The sequence below is a fragment of the Rhinolophus hipposideros genome (genome assembly GCF_964194185.1).
Source record: "Rhinolophus hipposideros genome assembly, chromosome: 14".
NCBI lineage: Eukaryota > Metazoa > Chordata > Mammalia > Chiroptera > Rhinolophidae > Rhinolophus > Rhinolophus hipposideros.
The window spans coordinates 32,438,914-32,466,898 of record NC_138060.1 but is presented as its reverse complement, the minus strand read 5'-3'; the positions used below and the strand labels follow the sequence as shown (position 1 = coordinate 32,466,898).

Genomic DNA, 27,985 nt, shown 5'->3' with positions numbered 1-27,985 from the left:
GTCTTATTTTACTATAAGACCGGGTATATCATATATCATATCATACCGGGTCTTATATTAATTTTTGCTCCAAAAGACGCATTAGAGCTGACTGTCCGGCTTGGTCTTATTTTCAGGGAAACAGGGTAGTTCATTATTTTTGGTCCTGTATAATATTTAGGATATCGTACTTATTCATTTTATTGTTAAATGAACTTTTACAATGCTTCTAGTTTTAGGGCATTATGAAAAATGCTGCGATGAACATTCTTTTTTAAAAAAATTTTATTGGGGAATATTGGAAAACAGTGTGTTTTTCCAGGGCCCATCAGCTCCAAGTGGTTGTCTTTCAATCTAGCTACGGAAGGCGCAGCCCACCATCCTATGCAGAAATTGAACCGGCAACCTTGTTGCTGAGAGCTTGCGCTCCAACCGAGCCATCTGGCCGCCCCTCTGGAAGCTCAGTGGCAGCTCTCTGTCTTCAATCTAGTTGTGGACGGTGCAGCTCACTGACCCATGCGGGAATCGATCCGGCAACCCTGCTGTTCAGAGCTCGTGCTCCAACCAACTGAGCCATCCAGCTGCCCCTCAATGGACATTTTTATATACAGCTCCTGGTGCATCAGTGTGCAGATTCTTGAAGTTTTTAGTTCTCAGGACCTCCTTACATTCTTAAAAATTACTATGGACCCCAAAAGGTTTTTGTTTATGTGAGTTATATATCAATATTACCATGTTAGAAATTAAAACTAATAGATGTTTAAAATACTTAAGTCATTTAAAAAACTTTATATAATAGTATTTATGAAAAAAATCTAAATTTTCTAAACAAAAAAATTCAGTACAAAGAATGGTAGTTTTACATTTTTGTAAATCTAATATATGGCTTGATAGAAAACTGGAGTTTCATTTCTGCTTCTGCATTCTGTTACAATATGCTGTTTTGGTTGAAGTATATGAAGAAAACTTAGTCACAGATGAGCTGGAAAAAAAGTATATTTTTAATATAATAGCCTTTGTAGATAAATGTGGATATTCTTTGATATGACACTAGTACTCCAAGGTACACTTGTGCGAGAACAAGCATTAAAAAAAGAAAGTAACATCTTCCTCTTGTTATGAAAACAGTGTGACCTCATGGACCTGTCCTGGAAACTCCCAGTGGTCCGGTCCCTAGGCCATACTTTGAGTATCACTGCTCTAGGAATAGGATTGGTGGGTCACATAGCATGCGTATGTTTTAACTTTATAGTAGACAGTGCAAAACTGTTGTCCACAGTGCCTAGCACTCTTTGACAGTTTCTGTGGCTCCATGCTTTCACCAACACTTGATATGATCAGATGTTTTAAATTTGGCGATTTTATTACGTGTAAGTAGTATCTTAACATGGTATTAATTTATATTTTCTTAATTACCATTATTGGCATCAAATTCCTGTCTTGTGAAATGTTTGTCCTTATTTTTCAGAGACAAATAATGGAATTCAGGAAAATAAAATTAAGAATCATAATACAAAAGAACTTCATTTTAGATAGATCTCTTACTACATTTTTGTTTTAATACATGATGAAATAAAGCATATCTAATAATGATATTCCTTTATTATAGTGTTTCTATTACCTTCCCTACTTAATAAACTAAAAACCATAAGGAGGACTATATAGAGAGAGAATAAATCAAAAGAGAAATCAGTAAATGAAATGCTATAGGAATTGAGAGTTTTAGCTGGTTTTATTTTAAAAAATTCAGGTTTCAGATCACTTAAGCAAATGGTATTTCTAATGTGCCTACTCAGCACAGAAAATAACTCATCAGAGTTAGAGGGATGAGCTGTGCTGCTTTTGATGCAACACTAATGAGATGATGTCAGGGTTTTATTAACCATAATTATATGATTGATTCATGTCAGAATGCCAGAAACAATAATACCAAAATACTATGAAGTTATGAACATTAATGCTGCAGAAATCACTTTACTATATATACTTAGAAGATGCTCAATATGATACGCCTGCTGGCCCTGAGACACCTTTTGATAATATCTAATTTATAATATAAAGTACATCGGTAAAGTGGTTTGTGTGGAAGGAAAAGAGAGTATTTAAAAATTTTATATTGAATTTGAAAAAACCTGAATTGTTAAATTACTAGAAAAGTGATATACAAATTAACAGTAATCAATGTGAAATTAAGATATGGAAAAAGGCAATGTTGAAGAATTATCTAATTTTGGTGATATTATGTATTCTAATCACTACAAATACTTCCTGTCCTTCTACATGTCTATGGAACTATATACTAGGAATATTCAAACTGTATTCCACAAAGTTTTGTATAAGTTTCTCAGAGGTGATTATGAGGTAAAGACCCTCCACCAGCAAAAAGATTACTTACAACTTGTTTTATTGTGGTGGTCTGGAACCAAATCCTCAATATCTCTGAGGTATGCCTGTAAATTGGTGGAGCTATAGAAAAATAGTATGGAGGCCCTCAAAAAAAAAAATTAAAAACAGAAGTACAGTATGATCCAGCAATTAACTTCTGGGTATTTATTCAAAGAAACCTAAAATACTACCTCGAAAAGATACATATGCATGCCCATGTTTACTGCAGTGTAATTTATAATAACCAAGATATAGAAACAACTTAAGTGTCCACCGACAAATGAATGGATGAAACTATGGTATATACAGAGGGTGCCAACAAAATGTATACACATTTTAAGAAAGGAAAGCTATATTAAAATTGTAATACTCAATATATACCAATAACAAAAGATGAATACAAATTACATCTGACTTCTACAATTACAAGAGGTGCTCAAAGTGTTTACCATCAGTGACCAGACACTTCTGATTACAGCAAGCTACTGCTTGAGCAACGCTGACCAAAGTGTCCACCTGTATACATTTTTTGGCACCCCAGGTACATATACAATGGAATATTATTCAATCATAAAAAGAAGGAAATCTTGCCATTTGTGATAACATGGATGGACCTTGAGGGCATTATACTGAGTGAAATAAGTCAGACAGAGAAAGACAAAGTATGATCTCACTTATATGTGGAATCTGGAAAAAAAAATTCAGCGATGATCATAGATATAAAAAACAGTAATTGCCAGAGGCAAGAGGTAAGGGGTGGTTGGAATGGGTGATAGGAGCCAAAAGTTACAAACTTCCAGTTATAAAATAAGTAAGTCATGGGGTTGTAATGTACAGCATCCTGGCGGCTTAGTTAATAATACTGTGATGCATATTAAAGTTGCTGAGAGAGATCTTAAAAGTTCTATCACAAGAAAAAAAAAAAAAATTCTGATCTACGGAGAAAAATGGCGGCGTGAGGTGAGCCTCTGTAACGCTCCCCTGGAATTTACAACGAATCGGACAACAATAACTCCACAAAGGACTCCTTGCACAGCAGACAGGCAAGACGAAGAGGCCGACTACTGAATTCACCTCCAGGTGGGTGAATCGCGCGAGCGGGGGAGGAGGGAGAGGAGAAGTGCGGAGACGGAGCCGCGCGGGCGCAGGACACAGACCTAGCTCAGTGCTCGGAGCCCGCTGCTCCCGGAACTACCGCCACTGCGGGAGAGGGAAGGACTCGGACTGCTAGGGCTCCGCTTACGGCCCACAGGGCTGAGGGGGCAGCATACAAAACCGCTGAACCCAACGCTCGCTCACGGCAGACCTCGGAGCAAAGACTGAGGGAAGAGGGCTGAAATCGGTGGTTTAAGCTCTCACTGCCGAGCGGAGAACGGAAGCCTTAGGCACGGAGACCAGCCACCCCCTCCCTACCCTCCCAAAGCTCGCCCCGCCCCCACCTGCCCGGTGCTAGAAGCGATAAAGTAGCAGTGTCGGATCAAAGGACAGAATATTTGCTGCTCTGAGAACTGTGGACCACAGACACAGATTCGCAGCTCAACTAGTTCCGGCAAAGGGGAGGGAGCTGTGGAAGCAGGACTGGCTGTGGTGGTGGTCGCCGCCATTGCTCTGGGCCACCTCTCACAACTCACCCCGCCCCTGGCCCCACCTATCTGGGCGGATCCCTGCAGGAGTAAACAGAACTGCTGAAACAAACGGGCTCTGAATCTGGTGCAGAAAGAGCTTTGGAACTCCAAAAGCTCTTCGCATACCTATCAACCTGTTGCAGAAGACACTCCTGTAGATGTCTAGGAAGAGAAATAGTAAATCAGTGATTGCCATGAATAACCAAGGCAACAAGATAGCTCAGAAAGAAAGTGAAAAGTCTCCAGAAAAGGAACTTAGAGATATGGACCTTTGTGATTTAAATGACAGAGAATTCAAGATCGCGATTCTGAAAAAACTGAACGAGATGCAAGAAAACACAGAAAGGCAGTTTAATGAACTCAGAAACACAATCAAAGAACACCATGAGCATTTTACAAAAGAGATTGAAATCTTGAAAAAGAACCAAATAGAATTTCTGGAGATTAAGAACTCAATAGAAGAAATTAACAATAAAATATCCAGCTTAGGTAGTAGAGTTGACCAGATGGAGGAAAGAATCAGTGACATCGAAGATAGGAACCTGGAATTTACACAGAGGGAAGAAGAAAGAGACTTGAGACTTAAAAGAAATGAAAGAACTCTACAAGAACTTTCTGACTCCATCAGAAAGAGCAATATAAGAATAATGGGCATACCAGAAGGAGAAGAAAGAGGGAAGGGAACAGAGAATATATTCAAACAAATCGTCGATGAGAACTTCCCAAACTTGTGGACAGAACTGGATCCTCGAATCCAAGAAGCAAATAGAACACCTAATTACCTCAATCCCAACAGGCCTTCACCAAGGCACATTGTATTGAAGCTGTCTAAAATCAATGACAAAGAAAGAATCCTCAAGGCAGCCAGGGAAAAGAAGACGGTAACTTACAAAGGAAAGCCCATTAGATTATCATCAGATTTTTCAGCAGAAACTCTACAAGCTAGGAGGGAATGGAACCAAATATTCAAACTATTGAAAGAGAGAAATCATGAGCCAAGAATAATATATCCAGCAAAGATCTCCTTTAGATATGAAGGAGGAATAAAGACCTTTCCAGACATCCAGAAGCTGAGGGAATTTTCTAATACACGACCTGCACTACAAGAAATACTAAAGGAGGCTATCAGACCACCATCAACAGGGACAACTTGTGGCAACCGAAACATAAAAAGGGGGAGCGTAAAGGCCTGAACTGGAATATGGGAATAGAGAAAGTAAGCGTACTGAAGAAACTGGAATACTCTAAATATCAAACTTTCTTTTACATAAACTCAAGGGTAACCACTCAAAAAACATCCAAATCTGAAATATATACTGTAATAAAAGAAGAAACAGAGGGAAACATCATAGAATACCACCACACAGAAATAACAGACAACAACAAAAGGCAAAGAAACAATGGAGACACAGCCTTACCAGAAAACTAAAGACAGAATGACAGGAAATCCTCACATATCACCCTAAATGTAAATGGACTGAACTCACCAATAAAGAGACACAGAGTAGCAGATTGGATCAAAAAACTAAACCCAACCATATGCTGCCAACAAGAGACACATCTCAGCTACAAGGACAAGCATAGACTCAAAGTGAAAGGGTGGAAATTGACACTCCAAGCAAATGGTACCCAGAGAAAATCAGGCATAGCCATAATTATTTCCGATGAAACAGACTTCAGGGTGAAAAAGATAACAAGAGACAAAGATGGACATTTCATAATGGTAAAGGGGACTATACAACAAGAAGACATAACAGTCATCAATATTTATGCCCCCAATCAGGGAGCACCGAAATATACCAAGCAACTACTAACAGAACTAAAGGGAGAAATTGACCAAAACACAATTATACTAGGGGACTTAAATACATCATTGACAGCTATGGATAGATCATCCAAACAGAAGATAAATAACGAAATCGCAGCCCTAAATGACACATTAGATGAATTGGACATAATTGACATATATAGAGCACTTCATCCTAAAACATCAGACTATACATTCTTTTCTAGTGTACATGGAACATTCTCAAGGATAGACCATATATTGGGACACAAAATCAGCCTCAGCAAATTTAAGAAGATTGAAATCATACCAAGCATATTCTCTGATCACAAAGCTTTGAAATTGGATATCAACTGCAAAAAGAAAGCAGGAAAAAACACAAATACATGGAGATTAAACAACATACTTTTAAAGAACGACTGGGTCAAAGAAGAAATTAGAGGAGAGCTCAAAAGATACATAGAAACAAATGACAATGAAAATACATCCTACCAAAATTTTTGGGATGCCTTGAAAGCAGTTTTAAGAGGGAAATTTATATCATTACAGGCCTATCTCAAGAAACAAGAAAAATCCCAAATAAATAATCTCATGTTACACCTTAAAAAACTAGAAAAAGAAGAACAAGCGAAACCCAAGGTCAGCAGAAGAAAGGAAATAACAAAAATCAGAGCAGAACTAAATGAAATAGAGAACAAAAAGACAATAGAAAAAATTAATGTGACAAAAAGCTGGTTCTTTGAAAAGATTAACAAAATCGACAAACCCTTGGCTAGACTCACTAAGATAAAAAGAGAGAAGACACTAATTAACAAAATCAGAAATGAAAAAGGGGAAGTTATCACGGACACCACAGAAATACAAAGGATTATCCAAGAATACTATGAAGGACTATATGCCACCAAATTTAATAACTTAGAAGAAATGGACAAGTTCTTAGAAACATATAGCCTTCCAAGGCTGAATCATGAAGAACTGGAAAATCTTAACAGGCCGATCACCAGTAACGAAATTGAATCAGTCATCAAAAACCTTCCCAAAAGCAAAAGTCCTGGACCAGATGGCTTCACCAGTGAATTCTACCAAACCTTCAAAGAGGATCTAATACCAATCCTGCTCAAACTCTTCCAAAAAATTGAAGAAGAGTCAGTACTCCCTAACTCATTTTATGAGGCCAACATTACCCTGATACCAAAACCTGGTAAGGACAACACAAAAAAAGAAAACTACAGACCTATATCTCTGATGAATACAGATGCTAAAATCCTAAACAAAATTCTAGCAAATCGAATACAACAATGCATTAAAAAGATTATTCATCACGACCAAGTGGGGTTCATCCCCGGGGCACAAGGATGGTTCAACATTCGCAAATCCATCAATGTGATACATCACATAAACAAAATAAAGGACAAAAATCATATGATTCTATCAATTGATGCAGAAAAAGCATTTGATAAGATACAACATCCATTTATGATTAAAACACTTACTAAAATTGGTATAGAAGGAAAATACCTCAACATAATAAAGGCCATATACGACAAGCCCTCAGCTAATCTCATAATTAATGGTGAAAAGCTGAAGCCCTTTGCTCTACGTTCAGGAACACGACAAGGTTGTCCCCTATCACCTCTGCTTTTCAACATAGTGTTGGAAGTCCTCGCCAGAGCTATCAGGCAAGAGAAAGAAATAAAAGGCATCCAAATTGGGAATGAAGAAGTTAAATTGTCACTCTTTGCAGATGACATGATGCTATATATAGAAAACTCTAAAGACTCCACCAAAAAGCTATTAGAAACAATCAATGAATACAGTAAAGTTGCTGGCTACAAAATCAACGTACAAAAGTCCATTGCTTTCCTATATACCAACAATGAAATCTCAGAAAAAGAGATAGAAAAAACAATTCCTTTTGCAATTGCAGCAAAAAGAATAAAATACCTAGGAATAAACTTAACCAAGGATGTGAATGATTTATATGCTGAAAACTATAAGACATTTTTGAAAGAAATTGAAGAAGACACAAAGAAATGGAAAGACATTCCGTGCTCATGGATTGGAAGAATCAACATAGTTAAAATGGCCATATTACCCAAAGCCATATACAGATTTAATGCAATCCCCATTAAAATCCCAATGGCATTTTTTAAAGAAATAGAACAAAAAATCATCAGATTTGTTTGGAACCACAAAAGACCCCGAATAGCCAAAGCAATATTAAAAAAAAAGAACAATACTGGAGGTATCACACTCCCTGATTTTTCCTTGTACTACAGGGCTACAATAATCAAAACAGCTTGGTATTGGCGGAAAAACAGACACATAGACCAATGGAATAGAATTGAGAACCCAGAAATAAAACCACATAAATATGGACAGATAATTTTTGACAAAGAAGCTAAAAACATACAATGGACGAAAGACAGCCTCTTCAATAAATGGTGCTGGCAGAATTGGATAGCTACGTGCAAAAGAATGAAACTGGACTGCTATCTGTCACCATGTACCAAAATTAATTCAAAATGGATCAAAGACTTAAGCATAAGACCTGACACAATAAACTGCATTGAAGAAAACATAGGTACTAAACTTATGGACCTTGGGTTCAAAGAGCATTTTATGAATTTGACTCCAAAGGCAATGGAAGTAAAAACTAAAATAAACAAATGGGATTATATGAAACTGAAAAGCTTCTGCACAGCAAAAGAAACTATTGACAAAATAATGAGGCAACCAACTGAATGGGAGAAGATTTTCGCAAACAGTTCCTCTGATAAGGGGCTAATATCCAAAATATACAAGGAACTCATGAAACTCAACAACAAAAAAACAAACAACCCAATTGAAAAATGGACAGAGGACCTGAAGAGACATTTCTCCAAAGAGGATATACAAATGGCAAATAGACATATGAAAAAATGCTCAACATCGCTAATCATCAGAGAAATGCAAATGAAAACCACAATGAGATATCACCTCACCCCAGTCAGAATGGCTTTCATCAACAAAACAAATAGTAACAAGTGTTGGAGAGGCTGTGGAGAAAAAGGAACTCTCCTACACTGTTGGTGGGAATGCAGACTGGTGCAGCCGCTATGGAAGGCAGTGTGGAGGTTCCTCAAGAAATTACGAATAGAATTACCATATGACCCAGCAATCGCTCTCCTGGGTATCTACCCCAAAAATATAAAAGCATTTCTCTATAGAGACACGTGTACTCCAATGTTCATTGCAGCTTTGTTTATGGTGGCCAAGACATGGAAACAACCAAAATGTCCTTCGATAGATGAATGGATAAAGAAGTTGTGGTACATATACACAATGGAATAGTATTCGGCGTTAAGGAAAGATGATATAGGAACATTTGTGACAACATGGATGGATCTCGAGAGAATAATGCTAAGTGAAATAAGTCAGACAGAAAAAGCAGAGAACCCTATGATTTCACTGATATGTGGTATATAAACCAAAAAGAAGAAGACAAACAAATGAGAAACAAAAACTCATAGACACAGACAATAATTTAGTGGTTACCAGAGGGTAAGGGGGTGGGGGGTGGGTGATGAGGGTAAAGGGGATCAAATATATGGTGATGGAAGGAGAACTGACTCTGGGTGGTGAACACACAATGGGATTTATAGACGATGTAATACAGAATTGTACACCTGAAATCTATGTAAATTTACTAACAATTGTCACCCCAATAAAATTAATTAAAAAAAAAAAAAGAAAAAAAAAAATTCTGTAACTATGGTGACAGATGTTAACTAGACTTATTGTAGTGATCACAATATATACTAATATCAAATTATGTTTGTTGTATGTCAATACCTCAGTTAAAAAAAGAATTTAACAACATTTTTTTATATTTTATTTTAAATATTTTTTTGCAATCATTATGTAGCTGAGCTTTGGCAGAGGGCTCAAGTACAAGAATAAAGATTGTATCAAATTTTCCTGTGGTTCCTGCTTCTGAAATTTCCACCTCTTGATAAATATTTTCTTTTGTTCTTGTGTTTTGGTCTGGGGTTTCGCAAACCTCAAAATATACATTGGTCAGGCTTTGAAATGGCTTTCAGTAAGTATGAGAAACAATTACTCTTTAATTCTTATCCTTTTTCATTTGTAAAAGGTTATGGCATAATTTATATATAAAGCATAATTTACTGTTTTCAGCATACAATTCTGTGAGTTTTGACAATGTATAGTCCCGCAACCACCAAAACAATCAAGATACAGAACAGTTCCGTTATCTCTAAAATTCTCGTGCCCTTTTGTACTCACAGCACCTACCCTATCCCGGAGGTATGTTTTTTGCCCTTCCAGTTTTACCTTTTCCATAACGTATAATGTAATTATACATGTAACTCTGTGCATCTGGCTTCTTTGACTGTATAATGCTACTGAGGTGAGAGTCATCTACACTGGTACATGTAGTTCTTTCTATTTTATTACTGAGGTAGTATTCTACTGTATAGATGTTAGCCTATAATTTGTTTTCATACATTCACCAGGTGTTGGACATTTGAGTTGTTTGAAGTTTTGGGCAATTATTCATACAGCCTCTATAAACATTCAGGTATAAGTTTTAATGTGAACTTAATTTTTCATTTCACTTTTATAGACACTTAGGAGATGGACTGCTGGGTCATGTGTAAGTGTATATCTAACTTTATAAGAAATTGCCAACTGCTTTCCAAAATGACTGTAGTATTTTGCATTCCCAATGTATAGAAGTTCCAAAAGCTTTCTAAAAGATTTGTAGTGGTATCTCGTGGTGGTTTTAATTTGAATTTCTCTAATAAGTTTCTTTTCGTGTGCTTATTTGCCATCATCTTCTTTGATAAAGTAGCTATTTAATACTTTTGTTCATTTTAAAAAACTGGGTTGTTTTTCTAAAAACTGAATTTTGAGAGATCTTCATATTTTTGGGTAGAAGTTGCAGATCAGACATGTAACTTGCAGATATTTCCCAGTTTATTGGCTTGTCTTTTCAATTCTCTTAACACTGTCTCTTACGAGCAGAAGTGCTTAATTTTAATGTTTGAATTTTTTCTCTTATGGATAATGCTTTTGGTATTGTATCTAAGAAATCTTTGATTAACTAAAGGTTCCAAAGATTTTTTCCTATGTGCTCTTCTAGATGTTTATAGCTGCAGGTTTTACATTCATGTCTTTAGTCTATTTGAGTTAATATATATTTATATATATATGTGTATATATATATATATGTATACATATGTATATATGTATACATATATATGTATATATATATATATATATAAATTCACATTTTTGAATATGGATATCCAATTGTTTCAGTACTATTTGTTGAAAAAATTATCCTTTCTCCAAAGAACTGCCTTGACACCTTTGTCAAAAACCAACTGACCATGTATGTGGTCAACTATATTCTCTATGTTGTTCCCTTGATCTATATATCTATCGTTTCTTCAACACTACACTAAGTTACCGTTTGAAATCAGGCATCTCACTTTGTTCTTTTCCAGTTATTTTGGTTATTTTATTTCTTTTGCCTTTCCATATAAATTTTAATCAATTTGTCATTTTCTACAAAAAATTCTGCTGGGATTTTAAATGGAATTCTATTAAATCTAAGATTACTTGGGGGAGAATTGATATTTTAACAATATTGAGTCCCCAAGTGCATGAACATGATATATCTTCACTTAAGATGATTTCTTTCACTAGTGTTTTACAGTTTTTACTAATATTTTGTGAGAATTACACCTAAGTATTGAATGTTTTTGGTGCTATTGTAAAGGGCACATGCTTTAAAAGTTTCCAGTTGTTCATTACTAAACATCTGGCTTTTAATTTTAAAAAGCAATGGATATACATAATAGAATATCCAACAGTATAATGCTGTACAATTCAAATTAAGTTTCTTGACCACACTAAAGATCTGTAGTTTTCAACCAAGAAAACCACTGTTAACAGTTTCTTATCTATCATCCCAGAAATACTACTCAACTAAAAAAAATATGTATATATAGATCTTATCATCCTTTTAAATTTACATACTATTTTGCTCCTTTTTCATTAAATTTCTTCTCACATAGAATATTATAGTATAAATAGCATCAACATCATTTTTTACAGTTGTTTAGCATTGCACAGAATCAAAAGTATCCTACCATATCTAACCAGTCCTCTATTGATGGACATTTAAATTTTTATAAATAATGCTAAAATGAACATTCATGCACATGTCCAACTATATATATCCATTATTCATAGAATATCTGTAGTCTAAATTCCCAGAACTCCAAATGCTCAGATGAAGGGTATGTCCACTTTTAATTTTGATGGAGAGTGACAAATAACCTTTCAATAGGATTATACCAATTTATTCTCACAACGGTATTTGAGAGTACGTCAGTTTTAAAAAACAAACAAAACCTCCATAATGTTACTTGATGCATATAGTTAAAAATTACTTAAACAGAGTCTAGATTGGAGAGAGAATGAAATTGAGGTCGTTAAGACAAAACAGACAGCTGCTACTGTGATTCACAAGAGACAATGAGAGATTAAACTAAATAAATGGTGGCAGGGCTGGAAAAATGATAATGAGAAGAAATATTCAGGAGGTAGATTTAAAAAAAAATCAAAAGTCTTTTGAGATTAAGAACTGCTTCTAATATACCTATATCCTCAGGACCTGAAACTCAAATAACATGTTTGGTCAATAATGACTACGTAGGTGGTATATTTGGTATGTGTGTGTGTGGCATGTCCCAAAAGGTTTTTATGACACACACAAGGAACAGTTAGAAGTGGGTAATTGAAATAATTTCTAAGCCAAGTCAAGGAAATAAATGTGTACTCTTCTAAGAAAAGCATGAATCCATCAACATGCTTCTAAAGAAAGCATGGCTCCATTATTTATACAATAAGCCATAACCTATCCAATGAGGGTTGGAATCCACTTCTCCCAAACTCCTGTTAGAATTTGACCTCTTCCCACGAATCACAAATGGTCTTAATGCCTCTAGAGTGGTGAATCCTTCCCAGAAGGTTTTCAATTTACTTTGCCCACATCCATCAGAGAAATCCCTCTCTATGACAGCTATAGCCTTACGAAACGTATTTCTTAAATAAGACTTGAAAGTTAAAACTACTCCTTGATCTACGGGCTATAGAATGGACATTGTGTTATAGGGCATGAAAACAACAATAATCTCATTGTACATCTCCATCAGAGCTCTGGGGTGACCAGGTGCATTGTCAGTGAACAGTGGTATTTTGAAAGGAATCGTTTTTTCTGAACAGTAGGTCTCAAAAGTGGGCTTAAAATATTCAGTAAATTGTGCTGTACAAAGATGTTCTGTTATCCAGGCTGTTCCATGTATAGAGCACAGGCAGAGTAGATATAGCATAATTCTTAAGGGCCCTAGGATTTTCAGAACGGTAAATGACCGCTGGCTTCAACTTAAAAGTCACCAGCTGCATTAGCCCCTAAAAAGAGAAATCACCCAGTCCTTTGAAGCTTTGAATCAGGTATTGACTTCTCTCTAGCTATGAAAGTCCTAGATGGCATCTTCTTCCAATATAAGACTGTCTCATCTATATTGAAAATCTGTTGTTTACTTGTAGCCACCTTCATAATTATCTTAGCTAGATCTTCTGGATAAGATTGCAGCTTCTACATCAGCACTGGCTGCTTCACCTTGCACTTTTATATTATGGAGACAGCTTCTTTCCTTAAACCTCATGAACGAACTTCTAATATTTCAAATTTTTCTTCTGCAGCTTCCTCATCTCTCTCAGTCCTCACAGAATTACAGTTAAGTAAGGTCTTGCTTTGGATTAGGTTTTGGCTTAAGGGAATGATGCGGCTGGTTTGGTCTTCTATTCAGACAATTAATACTTCCTCCATATTAGCAATAAGTATGTTTCACATTCTTATGAGTATGTTCCCTGGAGTGGCACTTTTAATTTCCTTCTAGAACTTTTCCTTCGCATTCACATCTTGGCTCACTGTTTGGCTCAAGAGGCCTAACTTTCATCCATCTCAGCTTTCAACATGCCTTCCTCAATAAGCTTCAGAATTTCTAATCATTTTGATTTTAAGTAAGAGACATGTGACTTTTCCTTTCACTACAACCCTTAGAGGACATTGTACGGTTATTAGCCTAATTTCAATATTGTTGTGTCCCAGGTAACAGGGAGGTCCAAGGAGAGAAAGAGAGACAGGGGAACCACAGGTTAGTGGAGTAGTCAGAACATACACAACATTTATTAAGTTCTCCATCTTACATGGGTGTAGTTTGTAGTGCCCTAAAACAATTACAATAGTAGCATCAAGGATCACTGATCACTATAACAAATACAATAATAATGAAAAAGTTTGAAACATTGTGAGAATTATCAAAATGTGAGAGACACAAAGTGAGTAAATGCTGTTGAAAAAATGACTTAACTCAGGTGCCACAAACCTTTAATTTGTAAAAAACACAATGTAACTAACAATTGTCACCCCAATAAACTTTAAACACACACACACAATATATGCAAAGTACAATAAAGTTGAATGCCATAAAATAAGGTATGCCTATCTTTACCAAAATAATTTACAAATTTTCTTTATGAGTTTTCAATTGTTAGAATTAACAGATAATTTTGGAAACTATATTATTAAAGCAGAAGCTTAATATTTTATTTTTCTTACATGTTATCTAAGGTAAGGTTTAAACTTTCAAGTATATCAACAAGAAATATGCACAATGCCCCAAAACTGAATAAGGACAATTTAAATATTTATTGCCATTACTTCACAAAAAATCATATGAAGTAATACTACAATAAATTTTGAAATATGGATTCTTTGTAAGTTAATAATTTTGGTTATAGAATTGTAATAACTTTCAATGCTTTTCAGAGGTTAAAAATTCACTAGCATAGGGGAGGACATCAACAGACACTGGAACATATTCTTGTGCCAGAAAAGACGGAAGTGCTCAAAAAAATATGTAAAGCAAACAAGTGCAGGTTTGAAAGGAATTCCCTCTTGCTAAATCTGCAATAATTTGAGCACCAAAGTAAACGATAGTAATCAATTTTAACCAGTGGATAGGAAAAAAATAGGATTGCATGAGTCCACAGTGATAGATTTTAAAAAATGAATTTAAAATGTAAAAAATGAATGAATAAATTGGGAGAAGAAAAAGTTCTTTCTTATAGCAGAATGCCAACAAATAAATAGAAAATAAACCATTTAGGTTACCATTTTTTGACCATGAGAGTAATAAATGAGTCAGGCAAGAATCATAAATGAATGCTAAAATTATTACAGCAAAATGTGATAAGAAACAGGACTATTTATATAGTTTTTAAAAATCTTCCCATAAATTACTTATAATTAAAAAATAATAAAATGGTAACTCTACACAGCAGAAACTTTAGAGACCCCACCTTACTAAAGTGATCTAAGTTAATATCACCAATAGTAAATAAATTGACATTATATACTTCCTGATGTGACACACTGATGACAGAATTATCATTTAAGTAGAATTTTTGCCCAGAATGTATAATCTAAATCTAAACACGTAGAGCAGACAAAACTAAATCAAGAATCTTTCATAAAATAAGTGGTGTGTACTCTTCCCAATGTTAACGCTATGAAAGACAAACGCCAGATAAAAAAAGACAAAGAAACCAGTCCAGATGAAGAGAAAGAGGAAAATTGTTGTAATACATATTATTAATATATGTTTTACAATGATAAATATATAAATATAGAGAGGATTTAAACTTATATTAATATATAAACATACAGATAAATAGAGGAAGAGGGAGAAGGTGAGGGAGACGGAGAGGGAGAGAAAGCATGTAAGTGTGCAATTGTGAAAAACTACTGACAATTGATGAATCAGGTGAAGGAGATAAAATTCATTTTTAATTATAACTTCTCTATAATTTCACTTAAAAAGTTATCATAAGAATAGATAAATTCTTTTAAATTTTGGTCTTACATATTCTGAAGCTATTACTATAATAGTTAAAACAGTACAGGCATGGAAGAAGAAAAAGAAAATTCAGTTAACCCTGAATAGTGGGACTGGGAAAATTCTAGTTGAACACACAAAACAGTCAAGCATATGGACAATACATTTCCCCAAAATAGCTAGACAGTAAATTTTAAGGTATCTTCAAAATGTTAAGTACAACTGAGGGTTAATAATAGCAAACATTTTGGTAGTTCATTGATATCCTTTCTCCAAAAGGATGTTTTCTCTGGATTCTTATTGAAAGTACAGAGTTGGAATCTAAAATATGAGCTTGCATGGTTCTATGAAGAATTGGTTGAATATAGCTTTGGATTTTCAATACTGGGTATCTAAAGAGATGTTTCTAAGAGATGCTGAATGCTGAACAATTTCTAATTGCTAAAATAAAGAAGAGTATAATCTAATAGTGATGAACTTAAACTCACACGATTCAAGTTTAAGAATATGTGTTTAAGAAGTTAACAAAAGTAAATGTCACATAAATACATTCTCTTATTTAAAGAAATTAAAATAAAATAGGGCAAATAATACATATGCAGTGAAAACTAATAGAAAATCGAAATAACCATAGAAGACAACAGTGTGAGACTTTTACAAGTCAGTTCTAAGACAATAAATGACAGTGTAATGAATTAAAAAATAAATTTAGACACAGTGATAACCTGTAAATGAAACAGAGTTGTGTTACACTTATTCTCTTCTTGAGGAAAATGAGAAAACCAAAAAAGGAATATCTTAACTTTATCACTCCCTTTCAACTTTGAATCATAGCTTGAGAATATCACTGAATTGTATTTATGCTATTAAAAAGTTTGAGATGAAGAGAGGATGGAAGTTGAAGAGTCAGTAATAAATGAAGAAAAACAATCGGATCAAATATTAAGCCTCTTTCCACAAACTACAATAAAAATACCTAACATAATCAGGGACATTTATTATTAAGAGTAGCTGTTACATAAAGAAGGGATAAAAAGCATGAACAGTGTTAGGCAACTTAAAAAATTAATCATAGCAATAACTCAGCACTGTTTCTGTGATTAACTTCTAATATAAAATTATAATTGTTACTTCTATTGAAATTCTTATTGGTTTAGCATATTGAAGTATCATCTAAGCATTCCATATTACCAAGTGAGAATAGATGAGATCTCACCCCTAAACAGTACCTGTACCTAACTATGGGGTTGGTATTTTGGTTAACATAAATGAATGTCTGCAGTGCACAAAATAACTCTTCATTAACAACAGGTTGTTATTGTTATTAACAATAATTGTAATGATTAACAATAAAATTAATTGTAACAATTAAAATTAATTACAATAACAACTGTTAATTAACAATTAAATAATGACAATTCTTACGTAGAATTATGTTGGCTATTCTAAGTCTCTTCCAGACTAGAGAAAGTTTGTTGAATCCTGCCCTTTCCTCTCCAATTTACATATGAATGCAAAAAGTTCTACAATCTGCTAGAAGTTCCCAAACCAATTTAACTATGGTTCTATAAGAAAAACTAAGCCACACCTAAGACTTACTATTATCAATACCTAGAACAGTGCCTGAAATACAGTCATGATCAGAAATTTTCATTATATTGAATTAATCAAGTTTTGAAACGGCTACTATAGTAAGTATTGATATTTTCCCTAGAAGAGTAGTAATGTTCACCTTAATATTAAAAATTTGAGAACATCATAGCAACGGTTCTCCATTTTTTTCCTACTCAAACCTGAAGATATACAATACATGTATTGATAGCATTCTATCACTATGGCAACAATTCTCAAAGGAGGTGGCTATATTAAAGAATTATCAATTACTTTCTATGAAAGGCTTTTGATAATCCTGTGTGGTGACAGAAAAGCTTAGCTTTCTAAAACGACATAGAAGGAATATTAATAAACTCCTACCTGTTCTGGCATAGCTCCATGTTCAATTCCAGTCTTCAATAATCTGTAGCAATTACCAAACAGATCCCATTTTGTAAGGTCATGAGCACTAAAATAAACAAAAATGCATTAATTTTATTCTAGAGTACAAGAAAACTTAAATTTGAGCTTACTTTTAGTGACTGAAAGAACTGTAGAATTGAAAAAAATCTATAATAAAAATGTTTGAGGGCTCTTAGGAAGGAAGGAAGGAAGGAAGGAAGGAAGGAAGGAAGGAAGGAAGGAAGGAAGGAAGGAAGGAAGGAAGGAAGGGAAGAAAGGGGTAAACAAGAGAGGGAGAATAGGAGGGGTAGGGAGAGAGCTCCAGCTGATATTAGGAATTCATTGAGAGAAATCAATAACAATAAAATTTCACATATTTAAGTGAAGGTTATTACCACATGGTCCACCTAAGCTTACATTCCACATGGGTAAACTTTCTTTCTTTTTAAAAATACCTTAAACCAATATATTTTAAAATCCATTCACAATTTCAAAATACAAACACGTGTATTTTTGAAAAAGAGATTTGACAAAACCAGGGTAAAGAAAATGTGGCAATGCTCAATAACTTTAGTGTAGCTATTTAAATGGGCTGAAGACTTCAAAACGATAATGCTGAATTGATTTACAAACTCATTAATAAAGGGACATACAAATTACAACCTGAAAATTACATTTATTTCATTGAATGAGCCTTTTTTCCTTATTCAAATCCAACTATTCTGTCTACATAAATAAACAAGAACAATTCAGGAATAAAAGCTCAGAAATAACAACCTTCATGGTATTTTCCCCAAACACTCTTTCTTATTTAGTAAGATTTTTAAAAGCTATCAATTGAAAATTATACCTATGAAACTCAAGCTTATGAAATAAGCTCATCAAATTTGTTAAAAATACTGATTAACTCAAACCTTTACAGTGTGGATTCATTACACTGAATGATAAATCTTCCTTCTTAAGTAACCAAATTATAATATAACCCCATAATTTATCTGAGAAAAATCTGAATAAAGAAAAAACAATACAGTATATCTCAACATTTCTCTAAAATTTCCCATTGTTATGTGGATGCTAAACATTAAAAGACAACCAATCTGTTTTATGTTGGCTAGTATTTGTTATTCACCAAATCTACTTTAAATAAAACCACGCACTTGTGAAAAGAAGTTAACCGCTTCAATGTAGAAAGAACATTGTAAATATCATCATCATCAGCTTCTTCTCCCTATAAATAAAAAGTAGACATCACCTCATTACTATAACTTTACTCATTCTCAAATTCACTTGAAAGTCTATTAATACTTACTGCCTGAAGAAAAATTCTTTTCTATTATATAAACAGTACAAATTCACTGTTGGTAAATAATAAAATAGAAAGCAAAAAACCAAAAAAATCAAAAATACCTATATTCCAACACCAAGGATAACCAATTTTTGCATTTTAAACAATGTCATAAACATGTCTTTATACACTTTTCTAATGAATATTTTAGGATAAATTTCTTGAAATTATTGAGTGAAAGGGTGTACTTTAAAGACTTAAGAGTTATTTCAAACGTTTTACTGGCTGTCAGTTACTTCTGTAGCTTCAAAATCACAATGAAAATAAAAAATGGTTGAAAAAATGTTTTTGGAAAGTTAAAATTAAATTTAAACGTAGAGAACATTTGGTTACATGCATTAAAAACAAAATCCTATCAGCCTTTGGTCAGAGCACAGAAAACTGAGGGTTCCAGGTTGCCTTATACAGATTGGAGGGAGAGAAAAGGAGGCGTGAAATCACAAATAATTATAAAAATTACCAGTTGGAGATGTTTGCTGCTATCTTGGGCACACCATGGGTAATCAGTCATTCCTGATAAACACACACTTAACTTTTATGTTCTACTCATTAGCACATCATAATCATTTAGTACTATTAAAAGCAAAGTAGTTTCCAGGAATAGAAAATGAAAAATGATTTAAGAAAAGCCAGTCCTTAAAAAGATTTTTCTTAAGAGAAAGAAAAAAAAAATCTCACTTTTATAAAACAGATTTTCTAAAAAAGAAAAATAAAGTGAACAATTGCAACAATCATGCTAAGTTCTAAATGGGGTAGAGAATTCTACTAAATTTTATTTTAAAATGGAAATAATTTACACACTCAGCTACCTTGCATAATTGTTAGCCAGAATTATTATCTGTACACATTAACTTTAAACAGACCTCTTGCAACAGATCTTCCACAGAATGATTGAATCGATCTACAAACTCATCAATCAGCTGGCTTCGAGCGATGTCAACTCTGTTCTGGATGGTATATTCTTCACTGCATAATATACTATAGGTTTTACTGCAGGCTTCTAGAACATCTGATTCTACGTGTTTCTCCACAACAAACTTAATCTGTTTTAACAAAGCATCCAGATGCTGAGGAGGAAAAAAGAAAAACTATGCTATTGAGATTTAAAACAAAAAATAAAAATAAGCATCTGTCAAATAACAAAATAAGCGTATATAACCACATAAAATTAAAATAATCCAATTAATAAATATGACTATAATAGCAGAATTTCGATTTCATAGTGTCTTACCTTTTCCATTCTACCTGTGCTATAAATTTCTAGATCAAAATACTGTGGAATTTGTAGCAAGTTTGCTACCTTCTCTGCATCTGCAGAATACTAGAGGAGGAGAAGCAAAGGGGAAAAAAAAGTAATTACTTAAATGGTATAGTGTAATAAGCAAGTTCAGAGATATATTATCACAAAAAATATAAATGAAACTGTACCTTTGATAGCAACATAGGAAGTGTGATAATAAAATGCTCAGTCAATTTGTTTCTATCATCAATTTGAGTTTTCCTTTCTTTGGCAGTTAGCACCTAGAAATAAATTTAAATGGGCAAAGAATAAGAGTGTCATATACTAATTTATAAATCTAGAATATTACATGGAATAATGAAGTCCTGGCAGGTTATGTAACAGAATTTTAAGAGGAGCATAACAAACTAATTACTAAAATAAAAACATCTAGCCTCATGCAAATTTCTAGTTAATATATACTACTTTATTAAATAGCTACTTATTTAAGAATAAAGTTTTATTACTTGTTTAGATTAAAAGAAAAAATAAACATTTCTATAAAACTAGTTATGAATATAAAAATATTAGAACCAATGGAAAAATAATTTTTCTAGTGTTTTAGTCTCAATGTTAACAGTGATCTCTCATATGTTAAACACTTCTCTAAAAATACTTAGAAACTAATGCTTTTTTTAATACCGTTAAGCAGTTAATAAATTTCCACTTATTTTTATAGCATATACTAACAATATGGCTAGACTCAGTCATATTTGGTTCTCCTTGTAACTTAAACTCATAAATCTGTTAGGCAATAATCAAGACAGAGGGATATATACAGCCTGTGGTCACTGAACAAGTTCAAGTTGATGATACCCATCATTTTAGCCTGAATTCAACTAGTTAAACCATAGGTGGTTCCAAAAGTAAAATATTAACATTCAAGTTCAGTTAAGATAATCATTTCCCCAAAGCATTCCACATTTTGTTATTATCTTGAAGGAATTTACCATCATAATGTTGGTTTCACAGAACAGAAATACTCCAGTATTAGAGCTGTTTATGTACTTGTGACATTGCTGTTGGCTTCCCTCAAAGCGAATGATCCAAGGGAGAATAAGATGAGGATGAAATAAGTGCCTGACCTAATAATCACATAATCAAAGACAGCTATTTCCCCAAAATCAGTATCTTTAGACCTTTCATATATTGTCAAATGAATTTCGAGACTTCTCAATATCCTGAATACCTTTCTAGACATATATTCTACTTTATATCTAGTGCCTTTGCTTTGTACAGAACTAAACACAATAGTGGTACATCATTCCAAAGTGATTATTTTGCATGTGTAAGAGGTTGAAAAACAATAAAGCCCCAGCAAAAAGAATCAGATACGAGCCCCTGTTACTTCTTGCACATATTCTCAAACATTGAGGTTCACATTTATAAAGTGGTCACATGGTAAGAAGATCGAAGGCCTCCTACCAACAATCAACACCAAATTATCAGTCATGTGAGTGAGCCATTATAGACATAGCAAATTAACAAGCCTTCAGAGGCTAAAGTCCTGACTAACATCTTAACTGCAACCCTATGAAAGACTCTAAGCCAAAATAACAGCTAAGCCATTCCCAAGTTTCTGACCCACAAAAACTATGAGATAATGAAGGCTTATTGTTTTAAGCCTCTAAGTTTTGAAGTAATTTTTTACATAGCACTAGGTAATATAAACAGTAAAGACAGAAAGTGAACCTGAGTATCTTGCTTTTAAGAAAGCAAGAAAGTGCTCCCCAAAATGATAAGACATGTCAAAAGGACAAGAAATTAGCTTGAAGGGGCTCTCAGTCCAAGTTGGGACGATACACATTTTTTAAATTTTATTTTGGAAAATTTCAAAAACACTCATACTGTCGTTATTGTTTTATCAGTTCCCCTAATGTTTTTTTTTTCTTCTGAAGCATTTTAAGGCAAATACTTCATGTATCATTTCACCCATAAATATTTAAGACTATGTTTCTGACAGAGGAAAGCTTAATAAAACAATCTCCAACAAAATGAAACAATAATTCCTTAGTATCATTTCATTTCATACCCAGTCCATAGTTTTCTCAATCTCCATTTTTTTGGATTATTTCCTATACCTGTATTCATATTTAATGCAATTTTTGATATGGTTAAATTTATGTCAGCCATTCTGCTATAGTTATCTGTGTATCTTACATCTTTTTTTGTGTTTCTCTGTTCCTCCTTAACTGCCATCTTGGGGGTTAGACGTTTTTTAGTGTACGATTATAACTTCTCTGTAGATTTTGTATTCTTTTTATAGGTATGAGTGGTTGCTTTAGTGATTACAATATACTTCTTTAACTTATTACAATCAACTCCAGCTTAATACTGAATTAACAGCAAAAAATAGCAATTTTGCTCCAATATAGTTACATTTTCTTTATTCTTCTTTGTGCTATTGTCACATATAGCTATATATCATATCATCTTAATACTACAGTGATATGATTACTTCTTTAAATAATCTCATGTCCCTTTAAAGAAATTAAAAGAAAATTTAAAAAATGTGTAATATACACAGACTTTTATATCCACCATATATTTTCTATTTCTGGTACCCTTCATTCCTTTCTGTTGATTAGTTACCACCAGGTGGTATTCTTTAGCGCATAAAGGACTTCTTTCAGTATTTCTTCTAAGGCAGGTCTTTTAGCAACATGTCTTGCAATCTTTGTTTATCTGGGAATGATTTTATTTTACATCATATTTGAAAGATATTTTTACTGGATTTAGAATTTTTGGCTCGCAATTTTGCTGCCCTTCAGTGAATGTCATTCTATGTCTTCTGGCCTCCACTTTTATTGATAAAAAACCCACTGCTAATCCTAATAATGCTGTTGCCCTCTCTACATGAGTTGTTTTTCTCTTGTTGCTTTCAAGATTTTTTGTTTTTGGCTTTCAACAGTATGATTATTCTGTGTCTACAGGTGATTTTTTTGTTTATCCTGCTTAGTTATGTTAAGCAATTTAGATCTGTGGATTAATGTTTCTCATAAAATTTGGGAAGTTTTTGGCAATGATTTCTTCAAATGTTTTCCTTCCTCTTTGTCTCACTCCTTTCTTTCTGGGACCCCATTACACAAATCTGATGTATTAGGGCTGTTATCAGATTTCTGAGACTGTTCATTTATCTTCTATCCTTTTATCTCTCTCTTCTTCAGAATGGATAATTCTAGTAATCTCTCTCCATATTCACTGTTTCTTTCATTTCAAATCTCTTATTGAGCCCATTTAATGAATTTTACATTTCTGTCTTTTACTTTTCAATTTAGAATTTCCATTTGGTTTTTCATTTCGGAGGTCCCTTATTTTTTGTCACATTTTTTCTTGTAATTCTTTGAACATATTTTCCTTTCTTTGAACATATTTACAAAAAGGGTTTTGAAGACTTTGCTAAACCCAACAACTGGAACTACTGAGAAGCCATTTCTATTGTCTGCTTTTGTCCCTGAGTACGGCCACATCTTACTGTTTCTTTGCCTGTAATTTTTCTGGAAACGTGGACATATCTGGATAACATAGTAACTATGGATTTTATCTTATTCTGTTAAAGTTTCATTTTAAAAATAAGTAACTTTTAACTTAAGCAGTACAATTTGTCTCTCCCGTGATGTGTGGCCTCTGCTTGGAATTTTTATTCTTGTTTTTAACTTGTCTTCCTAGGAGTCCCGTTTTTCAACAGATTATTGGTCAGTCAATGATTTGGGCAGAGGTTGTGCTCAAATACTTCAAATCTGTAAGGCTTCTCTCCTCTGAGACCTGATCTGTTTGTGGGTTAGAGAGCATATTCAAAGTTCAGCCATTTCTTAAGTTGGCTTGACTTGTTTTCTCTTGGGTTCTCTCAGGTTTCCCAGTCAGCCAAGAATGTGTGGATAGCTTATCTAACTCTTTTATGGATTTCTCATTTCCAGAATTTTTTAGTTAGATTCTGGGCCAGTCCATTGTTCTTACCAACTGGGACCACAACCTCTGTATATCACAACTATGGATTTTCCTTGGTCTTTTCTATCAAGTTTGCCATTACTAGTTGACAAAAGGACTTTTGTTACTTGTGCCTTATTGAGTCTACCCCGCTGACAGCAAGTTGCTGGTTTTTGTGGACAGTACCACTCTGGTAAAACTACAGAGCTCATCAATCACACTAGTGGGGTGTGTGTATATTGTAACCCCAGGCAAGAAAGCCTGGTGCTTTTACTGGGAGCTTTAGCAGTTTTTCAAGAAAAATACTTGTCAATTTGTTTTTTATCTTTGGTAAATTTCCAAAGCCCTGATTTGTTGTCAGTTTGTATTTTTACATTTTTAAATTTTTATACCTTTTCTCTTTTTTAATTCTGGAATATATAGCTCTTTTTAATTCAAGTATAGTTGTCATACAAATACTTATTTTTTTCTTGCAGAGAGGAACTGCCTACCTCTCCATATCACTAGAGCCAGCCTTCCAATCTATGATTATATCAATTCATCTTTAGTAACATTAAACCTACATTATTAGCCCCCATATTACAGGTGAGGAAATAAAGGCACAAAGAAAATAAATATCCAAAGATCACATAGTTGCTAAATAGAAGAGCTTGCAAACTAGGTAGTTTGCCTTTAGGGCCTTTCTGCAATTTTAAAAGATTATAAATGTGAAAATTCTTATAAGTACTAGAATAGAAGCAGGTACAGGTGCTATCAGAGCATGGAAGAAAAGAATCTATTTTTGGAACATGATTATAGCTGACAGGATATAAAGATGAAGAACCACAACGTGTATTGTTTATAAAAATACCATGTATTGAGGGATACATATAACAGTAAAATTTTCAAATACGTAAGACAGTTAATTACATTAAAAACCTTTTTGTAGATTTCTCATTAATATAACTTACTCTCTTGCCAGTACCCCTTCCCACTGGAGGATGTGCCTCAGCAGCTTGACGAATTGTACAAACCATTAGCTCAATAAGAGCGCTCTCTTGACGGTCAGACATTGCTAAGGTGAAATAAAACACATTAGTATGAGTAGATTTATAATAAAAATGCACTAAAAATGAGCAGTTATAAAAAACTGCAAACATATTCTATTAGTAATTATTTTAAAGACTGAAATTAAGTTTTGTACTTTGTTTTCCTTTTTCTAAAAAATAGCTATGCGCTTGTTGTTAAGTCAAACAAGAAAAGACATATACAAAGTAAAAGAAGATAAACTTGTTTTCTCTAATACTTGGTTTCTTCTAATACTATGCGTCTGAGTTAGGCATTGCCAGAATTTTACTGTATTTCCTTTTATATCATTTCAAAGCTCTATATCCTTCTATATCACATTCAAAGACATAACAAGGTATCTTTTCTGAAAAAAGATCATGCTATCTTTCGATATATTTTTAAAAACAATAGATTTTAAACATCAAGTCACTGCATACTCATATGAATAATTCCCTTAATTATAAATTATTATGATGACATCATAGAAATGGCGGCGTGAAGTGAGCCTCTTGAAATCTCCCCTGGAATTTATAACAAATTAAACAACTACAATACCACAAAGCAGTCCCTGCATAGCAGACAGGCAAGGCTAAGAGACATGCAACTGAAATCATCTAAAGGTGAGTACACTGGGCGAGCAGGGGAGGAAGGAAGAGGGAAGTGTGAAGAAGCAGGCCACATGGGCGCCGGATGCAGACCAAGCTTGGAGCTCCGAGCTCCCTGCATTCCCGAGCAACCGCAGTCACAGGAGAGGGAAGAATTCAGACTGGCACTCCCCTTATGGCCCACAGTCCCACCTGAGGGATTAGCACACAACACGGCTGAACCCACCGCTCAGAGCAGAGACCTCAGAGCAAAGACTGAGGGAAGAAGGGTGAAAACGGAGGTTTAAGCCCTCACTGCCGAGCAGATACCAGAAGGCTTAGGCACGGAGCCTAGCCACTTCCTCCCTACCCTCCCAGATCTCACCCGCATCCTCCCAGTCCTAAAAGCACAATGGTAGCAGTGTCAGATAAAAAGAACAGAATATTTGCAGTTCTGAGAACTGCGGCCCCACAGCTACAGACTTGCAGCCCACCTAGGTCCGGGCAGGAAGCCCTGGGGGCAGGACAGGCTGTCCTGGTGGACACCACCATTGCTCACAGCCACCGCTCAAAACCCACCCCCCACCCCTACTCGACCTATCTGGGCGGATCCCTGTAAGGATAAACAGAGCCGCTGAAACACACAGGCCCTGAATCTGGTGCAGGAAGACCTTCAGAACTTCAGAAGCTCTTCACATCCCCCAATGGAGACGGTGCCCTGAGACCCAGGCATCCTGCTCACAGAGGAGAAGTCCACCTTCCGGGAATCCCTCCATAGTGTCAGAAGACAGAAAGTGCAGAGAAAATATAACACTACAGTATGAGAGAGAATTAAAGGCTGCAGTTGGAAAGAAAATAAAGCATTCTACCAACACCTACTGGAAAGCAAAGGAAAGACCTCTTCCTACCAACCTGCTGCTGAACCCACTCCTGTAGATGCCTAGAAAGAGAAATAATAATTCACTAATTGCCATGAATAACCAAGGTAAACAGGCAGCACAGAAAGAAAGTGAAAAGTTTCCAGAAAATGAACTTAAAGACATGGAAATATGTGACTTAAATGACAGAGAATTCAAGATTGCAGTTCTGAAAAAACTCAACGAGATGCAAGAAAACACAGACAGGCAGTTAAATGAACTCAGAAACATAATCAAAGGACAACATGAACATTTTACCAAAGAGATTGAAATTTTTAAAAAGAATCAAATCGAATTTTTGGAGATTAAGAACTCAATGAAAGAAATGAAGAATGAAATAGCCAGCTTAGATGATAGAGCTGACCAGATGGAGGAAAGAACCAGTGACATCAAAGATAGAAATCTGGAAATGATATAGATCGAAGATGAGAGAGACTTGAGAGTTAAAAGAAATTAAAGAACTCTACAAGAACTTGCTGACTCCATCAGACAGAGCAATATAAGAACAATGGGCATATCAGGAGGAGAAGAGACAGGAAACAGAGAGAACTTCTCAAACTTGTGGAAAGAACTGGATTCTCGAATGCAAGAAGCAAATAGAACACCTAATTACCTCAACCCCAACAGGCCTTCTCCAAGGCACATTGTATTGAAGCTGTCAAAAATCAACAACAAAGGAAGAATCCTCACGGCAGCAGGGAAAAGAAGACAATAACCTACAAAGGAAAGCCCATGAGATTATCATCAGATTTTTCAGCAGAAACTCCACAAGCCAGAAGGGAGTAGACTCAAATATTCAAACTATTGAAAGAGAGAAATTATAAGCCAAGGATAATATATCCAACAAAGATATCCTTTAGATATGAAGGAAGAATAAAGACCTTTCCAGACATACAGAAACTGAGGGAATTTTCTAACACATGATATGCCCTACAAGAAATACTGAAGGAGGCTATCCGACCAGCATAAATAGGGATAATCTGTGACAACAAAAACATAAAAGGGAGGAGAGAAAAGGTCTGAAGCAGCATAAGGAAATGGAGAAAAGTAAGCATGCTAAAGAAAATGGAATACTCTAAATATGAAACTTTCTTTTACATAAACTTAATGGTAACCACTTAAAAAAAACCCCCAGAACT

General features: G+C 34.5%; 1 protein-coding gene across 3 annotated transcripts in view; it reads right to left on the bottom strand.

Annotated features, from left to right (window-relative positions):
• STAG1 (STAG1 cohesin complex component) overlaps positions 1–27,985 on the bottom strand; it is a 328,953-nt gene that overhangs the window by 43,114 nt on the left and 257,854 nt on the right. For all 3 annotated transcript variants that reach the window (XM_081071693.1, XM_081071694.1, XM_081071695.1), the window contains 6 exons: positions 25,249–25,352; positions 20,521–20,613; positions 20,324–20,413; positions 19,956–20,159; positions 18,905–18,975; positions 17,727–17,814 (listed from right to left, as the gene is read on the bottom strand). In XM_081071693.1, the coding sequence (XP_080927819.1) occupies positions 17,727–17,814; positions 18,905–18,975; positions 19,956–20,159; positions 20,324–20,413; positions 20,521–20,613; positions 25,249–25,352 (650 nt within the window). The remainder of the gene's footprint in view (positions 1–17,726; positions 17,815–18,904; positions 18,976–19,955; positions 20,160–20,323; positions 20,414–20,520; positions 20,614–25,248; positions 25,353–27,985) is intronic.